The sequence below is a fragment of the Tetranychus urticae genome, chromosome 3 (genome assembly GCF_039701765.1).
Source record: "Tetranychus urticae isolate SD_2017Ah chromosome 3, NJAU_TeUrti_SD_1.0, whole genome shotgun sequence".
NCBI classification, from domain to species: Eukaryota; Metazoa; Arthropoda; class Arachnida; order Trombidiformes; family Tetranychidae; genus Tetranychus; species Tetranychus urticae.
The window spans coordinates 15,023,417-15,033,270 of NC_142960.1; the positions used below are offsets into that span (position 1 = coordinate 15,023,417).

Here is a 9,854-nt window from a genome sequence, read left to right on the forward strand (position 1 = left end):
CTCATTCAGCAATGCTAATTATTGACTCAACATTGAATAGCATTTTCACAAACTATCAGTCAAAGAGTCAGTTAATTTGTATTTAAAAAAGACAGCAATGGAAAATAAACTTGCTAATCCAAGCTTATCATTCGTCTTTACATTAATCATATTTTTCTTTGTTATTAATGAAATATTATCCCAAGATTTTAGTAAACTAACGATATCTCTCTTGTATAATATTTAATTTCAGCTGACTTATTCTGGCGTTTTTTTCTAGTCTAACTCCAATTGAAAATTTTTTACTAAAAATTCTGATAATTATTTGATATCATTTAATAATCCATAAAACCCGTGTTGAATCTCGTAGCAGATATCTTTATGAGCAAATTGATGAACTGATGCGTAATTTCTTGCGATTAATATTCTGGTAGATTTATTGATAACTCGAGGAAACTAAAACTCATTTTCTACTGAACTACGTTTTCTAGGAATTCAAGATAATTTCCAGTAAACAAGCACTCTACTCAGGACCAAAGATGAATGTATTTCTGATTCTGTATCATTCTTAAACAGTTTTAATCGATAGCATGAGCTGAATTATTGATACCATTACCTTAAATGTCAATAATTGAACGGATCAGATGCATATTAAGATTATTATCATCTTAATTTATTTACTAGTCAGTTTAAAATAATGCCAATAAAACATATTAAAAAGAGAAAAGGAAAAATGACAAATTGAATGTTAGTTACAAAAATTCAGAACCATTGTAAAAAGACCCCAAATGCTCGAAGATTTTTCGCCATTAAGAGACATAATGATGACTATGAAGATACAAGGTAACACAACGGCAAATTTTGAGCTCACAGACTAACTGTATTTAGCTTTATCGTTTGAAAAATCCAAGGCCATTGTAATAATTGATTAACAATAATGTTAAGATTTTATATCTGCTCTAAGGAAGACAAGGAATAAACGTACGTTATTTCCAGTAATACACATCAGTGTATTGGAAATGAGAAAAATGTTTCTTTATAATCAAACGTTATTTTAATATGCATAAAAATCACCAGTTTTAAAGATTTAAATAGTTAATGATAATAATTATGTACTAATATTGCTATCGATACCAATAAACTCTTCATTCATGTCAATCTGAAATTTCATTTTTACAGACTTCTTCGATTCCTGCTTTGAGAAATTGGATTTTAGATTAAGGTTTGCAGCTTGAAAACACGTACAAAATAATAGTTTGAAAATTTTTATGGACTTCACAATGGATTTTTTTGATGAATAATCCACTTTTTTTATTATTTTCATAGATAATCGTGAAAATATTATTGTAAAGTGCGGTAACAATACCTGAAAGTTGCGCACTTTGACTTCAAAATTATCACTTGACTTTTTTATTCAGAAAGTCTTAATTTTAAGTAATTTGAGTGAAATGGATCAGTAAACCAACTGTAACATGCCTTCTATTAACTGCTCTTTGTCACTTTCTGGATTTTATGTGTCTTTAAGAGTCCAAATTTTGTTTGATAATTAAAGCGTCTAAACTGACGAAACCTTGAATATTATTTTCTTAAGATATCATTTTTCCCGGTAAAGACAGGTTTTGAAATTATTACTTGAAGCATCTTTGCAATAAATTGCCAACTAGTGAGAGTTAGAGGTTTATAGAGAGAGTGAGCAAGGAAAAGACTCCAATTTTTATTATTAATCGGCGTCTAGTCATTGTATTCATCTAGCAAGTTTAGATTTACAATTTGTAACCAGAAGTATTTGTGAGCAAATTATCGTCATTTATTCTTGTTCATCTCCCAGTTGATGTCACTAGTTTGATCAGCCAAAGCTTCACTGTTTTACACTTACAGGTCTTCCTTGGTGTCAGTTAAACGTGTCCTTTGTTAAATATGGGAACCAAATCAAGTCTTCTGATTGCAATTGTGATTGCTTCTATTTCTGTTTATATTTCACTTTACTGGAGGAAAACAGAATTGCCAAAACATTATCGAGATGATAATTATTTTGGCGTTCAAAATATTAAAGGTATGTTACTTTTGAAATTAATAAGTTATTCTCTGTTCTCTTCTGGTAAACTTCATCTGTTACAACTCATGTTACTGGCTCATCAGATTGATACATGCTGTTTTTTGAAAATCAATAGACCCACGTTGCTAACTAATTTTGCTTATCTTTTAACGTTTTGTTTATTGTCCTAGCTTCTCATATTTTGTTGTCTTTTCTATTTTCTTATTTCCATAGATGGAGCTAAATTTCCAGAAGATGACAAGAAAATTGAAAAGTTCACTGTTAATATCGATGAATCCGTCCTGATTGACCTGAAAGCTAGATTAAATAGGACTCGAGTTGTTGATTCAATTGCCGGAACTAATTTTGCATATGGTACTAACAGTGAAACATTGAAAAAAGTCATCGACTATTGGATGAACAAGTATGATTGGAGGGCTGAGGAAAAAAGGCTCAACAAATATGACCATTTCACCACACAAATTGAAGGAATCAAGATTCACTTCTTACACATCAAACCTTCAAACCCAGGATCTAACAAAGTGCTACCTCTAATGCTTGTCCATGGATGGCCTGGAAGTTTTGTTGAATTTTATAAAATTATTCCACTTTTAACAACACCCAAGAATGGAATTGTTTTTGAACTTGTTATACCGTCAATACCTGGGTTTGGCTTTTCCGAAGGTGGTCATAAACAAGGACTTAACGTCGGTCATACGGCAAGAATTTTTGTTAAATTGATGAAACGCTTGGGTCATGAAAAATTCTATTACCATGGAGGTGATTGGGGTGCAATTATTGGTGATTTAGCTGCAAAATACTTTCCTGAAAAGTAATTTCTCTTCCATCAATTTATTTTTGTTTGAGCTTGCTGTAATACTTGGTCTGTCTGCGGTTGTTGTCTGCGTCTGGTTTCTTAGATGTTGTTTATTTCCTTATCATTCCAATGAAAGTCTATTGAATTTCCATTGTAAAGTTAGTTGCTACAATCATGAAAGAGTATTTCTTATCGTTTAAGCTCTTAACTTCTCAGTTAAACTTGATAGCCTTGTCAGTTATACCTTTCCTTACATCTTGAGATGATCTTAAACTCGTCATCAAATTAAATTATATTTGTTTAATCATTAGCATAGGACAGTGATTGCATCTTTCATAGCTGTGGAAATGAATTAATTGCTATGGCATTGATTTTAACGCTTGTTTTCATTTATTGTGTTTTTTATTTAGTCGTATCATTCGATAATAATTCAATGCTAATAATATTTATGTCTTTTCTTCTCTTTAGTATTTTAGGTTACCATACCACTTTACTAGGAATCCCAACTTCACCTTGCATTTTCATCAAAACTTTGATTGGTTACGTTTTTCCAAATTTCATTTATGAAAATCCTGCCGTTGAATCAAAAATGTTAACTCCACTTATGGATAAACTCATTTTTATTATCCAAGAAACTGGTTACATGCATTTACATGCAACCAAACCAGATACGGTTGGGGCTGGATTGAACGATAGTCCTGCTGGATTAGCTTCCTATATCTTGGAAAAATTCTCGACTTGGGTTAATCCAAATTATATTGATAAACCTGAAGGTGGCTTATTTGAAAAATTCACAATTGATGAGCTCTTGACCAATATAATGATTTATTGGTCAACTGAGTCAATCGTTACTAGCCAAAGATTTTACAGAGAAACTCTGCCTAAGCTTTTTGGCCCTGAAAATGCTATTTTGAGGTATATTCATCTAATCTTCATCTTTGTCTCTGAATTTTTATCAAACTTTAACTAAATTATTTCATTTCTTTCTTTAGGTTGCCGGTTAAAAAAGAGGTTCCTGTTGGTGTTGCTATGTTTGAGCACGAAATCTACAGGTTTCCCAAGTTTGTTGCTAAGACTGCTTTTGAAAATTTAATACATTATGAAACATTCTCGAAAGGAGGTCATTTTGCTGCATTTGAAGAACCAGAGATTACTGCCAATGATATCAAAAAATTCGTTGCTAGGTGCATTGAAGCCGCGAATAAAGAAGATAAAGAAGAGAAATAAAAGAAACATATTTATTTAGGAGATTTTTCACTGATCTGTTGCACTAATTTAAGTTCAAACACCAAGAATCATTCCACACTCCGCTTACCATTCACTGACTTTGTGATATTTTTTGAAATTATACGTTATCTTGTAGACGTTAAGGACTCACGATATAGATGATTGTGTTATACTCAAATTTAGTGCAACTTAATTGATTGTTAATTGATATTTTCTAGTAAATATTTTTTTGTACGTCGTTATGGGAATTTTGGATGTTAGAAGAAAAAGATTGACGAATAAAGACAAAAACTTTGAATGTCAATAGCGTAAAAAACTCTTTATTAAAATAAAATGCTCTAGCAAACTCAGTCCATATCAATGAATTAAACGCCAATAAATTTATGATCATTATGGGCTACAATTTGTGCTACAACTCAGATAAAGAAGATGGGTTTGCCAAAAAACTGGTCACAATGGTTTTAATAACTGATACAATTTTTAAATTTTAATGACAATATAGTGTTTATTTTTCAATCTACTATCTAATTACTTGTTGGACTCACAAGTTTTTGAGCTTAATTTGACCTCGATCAACTTAGACTTGATGTCAAGGATTCAAATCCAACAATTGGGATATAGATGAAGATAATTGTTGAAGCAATCAAAATGAATCATCTATTGGAAACAGGAAAATTGTTTACAAATTGCTCAAATTAACAAGGCCGATTTGAGAAGCTGTTTTGCCTTAAACCATGACTCTGATTCAAAATAAATTGGGTTGTTAGGAGTCATGGTAATGATTGAAATTTCATATTTTGATAAGTGTTTAAATGAACTTGGAGCTTTTCGTTGGTGATATTTTTCCAATGCTTGTTGTTGAGCGTTTTAATCAACAATTTAGTTTGATTGTTGAAAAGTGCTTTAAGATATTATGTACATATTAAGACAGCTTGGACATCAACAGAATTAAATTTTGCACTTGAAAGGTATTAATAAATGACTAAGATTTAATTACAAAATGTATTGTTACATCAATGTATGCTAGTAATTAATGTATCGTAATAAATATTTGGTAAGTAAATTTATAATAAATGAAGGTTGAAACAAAGTAAACCACTAGACATCTATCGTTACCTAAATCAATAGGCCATTTGAAATCGGTCAATGGTCTGAAAACGACGGTATTAAGAGACATTTTTAATTTATTTTTTCGTTTTACTCTTTGTTTCAATCAGTAACAATCAACATGGTGTTGCAGATGCACCCTTTTACTTGTGAGGATAAGCATTTACAACAATTATAGCAATAACCAGATACAAACCAATAGATACATTAATTAATGTAAAGAATGGTAATAACAGGAAAAAAAAGGAAAGATACATATTTAAACTTATTGTAAAGCTAATTAAGCTTTTCTTAAAACTTTCTTAATCCATACTAATCTCAACGGTTCCTCACACCGATTGAGTTTTTCGATAGATCATTTGAGTGATTGTGATGATTATTGTTGTGAGAGTTGGATGAAAATCCAGAGCTCCAGTCATGATTACCAATTGCCGATAGATAATGTTTCGTTGAGGTTTTATTGAATATGGGAAGTAATTCGTTTGCTTCGCTGGAAAGGACTTTGAGGTAGGTTATTGCATCCGTTCCGTAGCCTTCAAATGAATTAACCAAAAGGTCTCCATGTAAATAACGAGCATAAAGCCGCGATAAAGGTAATCCATAACCAAACCCAGCTAATGGAGCAGAGCCAAAACCAGAGACTGATGGACGAGGTGCAGTTGAATACATGTAATTAAATAGACAGTCACTCAAAGATCTGGGTATTCCACCACCACGGTCACTCATCTAATGCAAAACATAAAATTTAGATTAATATAAATGTCTAATTAAGATTGATTAATCGTTTTGATACCTTAATCGATAGATCTTCTTTTCCTTTACAGAGTGTTACATGGATTGGAGGAAGTACATCAGCATCGGGTGTGTAATGCTCAACAACAGCTCTCATCGCGTTTTTAAATAGTTCAAATAAAATGGTGTACAAATGTGAAGGTACATATACAATGGATATTGGTGAGTCCGGTCCTTCAGCTGTGAAGAATAAGAAAAGGAGAGAAAAAATTAATTTCAAAATTGATAAATTGATTGAATTGAAAAGTAAACACTTACAGTTGACTTGTTCAACAATTAGACCAGGTGATGTTAAATAATATTGATCACAAAGAAACTTGGCATTCTCATAAGCATCGAGAACGACCGAGTGAACATCACAGTTTGGATCGACACAGCCAATATGTCGTGGATGACCTGGTTTATCGGCACCAAACAGGGTTGTATGCTGATTGATCAACATACGAATCGATATTCGACACATGTAGAAACGATGGAGAAAATATTGCACACAAGATTCCGTTTTCTGGTCAACTGAATGGGTTTCCTTCATTTCCAAAACTCCTTGAGCCATTGTTTGGACAACAGTATTGTGACGGTTACGAATTCGTATCAAGGTTTCACAGAAAGTCTCTAGTATTTTGGCGTCTGATTCTGTGGCTGATTCAAAGTCAAGGATTTCAGAGAAACTTCGTTCATACCAACTGCGAACCAAAGTAACCGATGGCATTCGCAGCAAATTGTCCGGCAATAAGTTAATCTCTTGCATAATGTTGGCCAGACGAACAGGTAACTCCTTTCGGAGAAACACGAATGATCGCTTCTCACATTTTCGACGGCCTGCAATTGAAATGATATTGAAAATACAAAACGCTTATTAGTTCATATTTCATTTTCAAAAATAAGTTAATCAGTGATATTGTTAATCATAAACAAAAAGTCAACTGCGTTATTGAGACGAGAGATGTCATAGAAGAGATTATTGAATTTATTATTCAATACAGAAAATTCCTAAATACAAATCTATCGAGAAGTCAAGCAGCTGATATCTATAATTTGATAACAACTGTTTAGATTGAAAATTGCTATTAGATTTAATTCATTTGCCTGAACAAATTGTGATCATTTAAGAGGCAATCCTAAAAAACACTGAATATTTTATTTACATGCTCTTGTTGTTGAAATTTTGGATGAGACTAAAATTGTCTCATCTGATTTAGATACTGAAATAAAAATCTATGACGTAGTTATGATGCTATCACGGAAAATACCAGCTCAGAGGTTAACATGAGACATGGAAGGAGATAGATGAAGATTATGCAAGATTAACAAGTCTCAAAGAGTTACAAGTTTATTTTAATCATCACCATTACCATCATGGGAGGAACATTACTTTTCGAGTAATGAATTGAGACACTTAAAAGCTAACAGGCTTGAAGGCCGGAAAAGGCTGTCAACGCAATTGTTTACAATCAAAGTAAAATGTTTCTCATTTAATTGACTTCCTATGATGACCTCTTGTTGACACATTCAATTGTACCCAAATTGTGTAATGATCAATGATCATTTGTCAGAATCACGAGTGGCTTCAGATCAATAAAAGGATAAATTATTGAACATTGTTAAATTACATATTGATGTTGGGAAAAAAATAATGCAGTGAATTTGAATCATGCTTAAAAAGCTTGTTGACGTTAGTAACGCAACCCAAGGATTAGAAACTGAGTTTATAGAATTTTCTAATTCTGGTTTTTAGGTTAAACCTTTTACGAGGTACAAATCCTGGTTAAATAATGTACCAACAGCAGTTTACTTCACTATTTTTACAGCCAAAAATTGTTGACTTAATAATTAGATCGGAGAATCGATTGTTTAAGGTAATAAGACTACCATTAAATTATTTAATGGGTCTATTTTGATACAAAATCCAATGTACTTTAGACTTGGCTTATTGAGTCAATTTAACAAGATATGATTAGGACTGTGATATCTGAACTGAAATCAAGAGATTTATATCTAATATGTTTGTTTTCTTGAACTTTGATTACAAGTTAATATCAATTAATGATGCTAATAACACTAACAATAGTAAATATTAAATAAAAACCAGAAATTTCTATCAACTACCAGATTTTCTTGATCAGCTTTGGATATTGATAGCAGACAAATACGGAAAATCGGGTTACCCAAGGTACCTAATAGTTTAAATTAACTGTTACTGTAATTCGTAAAATATATCAAAATCAACTGTCAATATAAAACATATTTTTCAGCAAATATGAAACCAATTGTGAAAGAGTTGAAAATTGTTATTATTATAAATATAAATATAATAAATAAATGCTATCGCGTATCAACCTTGGCAATGTTTTGATGGTGATGATGATAATGGTGATGGCTAACGAATAAAAAACAAGTTAATGTAGAGCCTAAGTAACTGGTAAACGAAGGGATAAACCTCTAGCAAGTTGCCACAATGGGAAAAGAAATGGTAAAAGCAACGGTTCACTTCAAGGCAACAAAATTACCAGCCTTAATTATTTTCGACATTGAAACAGCTTTTGATTTGTTGATCTTGTTAATACTAATAGTTTATGGCAATAGTTGGTTTGAGTAAACCTCAGAAGTTCACTTCAAAGTTCACCGTAACCCAAGAAATGTGGATGACAGATTTTAGAGTAACAGTAGATGAGTCAAAAGAGTCTAAAAAACTGGTAATGGGGTAGAGAGGCCCAAGCATAGCATGAAGAGTAAGGAGGGAAACATTGACCTGGCAAAAGTAATACATCTATTTTAACTGGTTTTGGGAACAATTTAAGGTTACAACTTGATTATTTGACACTATATCACTGATTGTTTGGGAAATGGTTAATTAAAGTTACTTACCAAAGTCGAGCAGCTGTTTAATTGAAAGTGGTGAGGGGTTAAATTTTGAATAGTAATCAAGAGATTTTACAATATCTTTATACATAGCCAATGAGATCCTCATTTTGGTTGGATTGATGGTTTGTTGTTGGTGAAAATTAGTTATGAATATTGATGATATTGGTCAATTTATAAATAAAGGGTAACAATTAAGCTAAAATTAATGCACAAATTAATTATTAACTGATCATAATGGTAAATAAAGACAAAAAGATAACCAGCAAGAGATGTTAACACAGTGTTTGGATTTAATATTAAGAAGGCTTGTTGTCAGTGTTGATGGCTGAAGATTACAGTAGATTAAATGGATAGATTACATCAACTTATTAATTCAAATCATTTAATTACGAGTTTTAATCATTAAATTACACTAATCATGATGATAATTCACCGAAATATTTAAGATTGGTTTACCGGTTGATATTACAATAGATGTAATCAAAGGAAACTGTATAAAACACAACACTGGGTTTATCAAGCAAACTCAAACTGAAAATAAACAGGAAAAAAGAAAACAGATTCCGGCAGTAAGCCCAACCCACTGTAAGGTATTATTGATTACATTTGCTTGAATCTACGTGATCATAACTATACACACTGTTATGCGTGAGGTCTTATGAATTCTGAGCGTTCATATGACTAAAATTTTTTATTCAGACCTAAGAATTACTAACCTCCCTTTATTAAGCATTAAATTTACATGATACATGACATTTAATGTACATGAGAAGGATGAATTTGATGAAGAAATCTGACTCCATAACTGCACAAAGGCAATCGAAGTTCAAGCTTTAACACGATTTTCTCGGAAACCTTTGATAAGAGAAGTTTTGTATTTCACAAATGAACTCCATTCTCATGCCCTTACAAGCTCAACAAGTCTTAAATCTGAACTAAGACTCATTTTATCGTTAGATGATAAAATTTTGTCGTAACTTGACCAAAATGAAATCCATAACCTTTACAATTATACGAGAAATAAAGATTGTGAAC

At 31.7% G+C, this 9,854-nt stretch overlaps 2 protein-coding genes across 2 annotated transcripts; one reads left to right on the top strand and one right to left on the bottom strand.

Annotated features, from left to right (window-relative positions):
• The first annotated feature begins 1,711 nt into the window (after positions 1-1,711).
• LOC107364002 (epoxide hydrolase 1) lies at positions 1,712-4,362 on the top strand. The gene is made up of 4 exons (XM_015931276.2): positions 1,712-2,032; positions 2,249-2,846; positions 3,300-3,746; positions 3,824-4,362. The coding sequence occupies exons 1-4, from the start codon at positions 1,897-1,899 to the stop codon at positions 4,056-4,058; spliced, it is 1,416 nt and encodes a 471-aa protein (XP_015786762.2). The 5' UTR covers positions 1,712-1,896; the 3' UTR covers positions 4,059-4,362.
• A 665-nt stretch (positions 4,363-5,027) lies between these two features.
• On the bottom strand, positions 5,028-9,343 carry Pdk (pyruvate dehydrogenase kinase). Its single transcript, XM_015931277.3, has 4 exons — positions 8,823-9,343; positions 6,216-6,776; positions 5,959-6,137; positions 5,028-5,891 (listed from the first exon to the last, which is right to left on the bottom strand). The coding sequence occupies exons 1-4, from the start codon at positions 8,923-8,925 to the stop codon at positions 5,484-5,486; spliced, it is 1,251 nt and encodes a 416-aa protein (XP_015786763.1). The 5' UTR covers positions 8,926-9,343; the 3' UTR covers positions 5,028-5,483.
• Between the last annotated feature and the right edge of the window lie 511 nt (positions 9,344-9,854).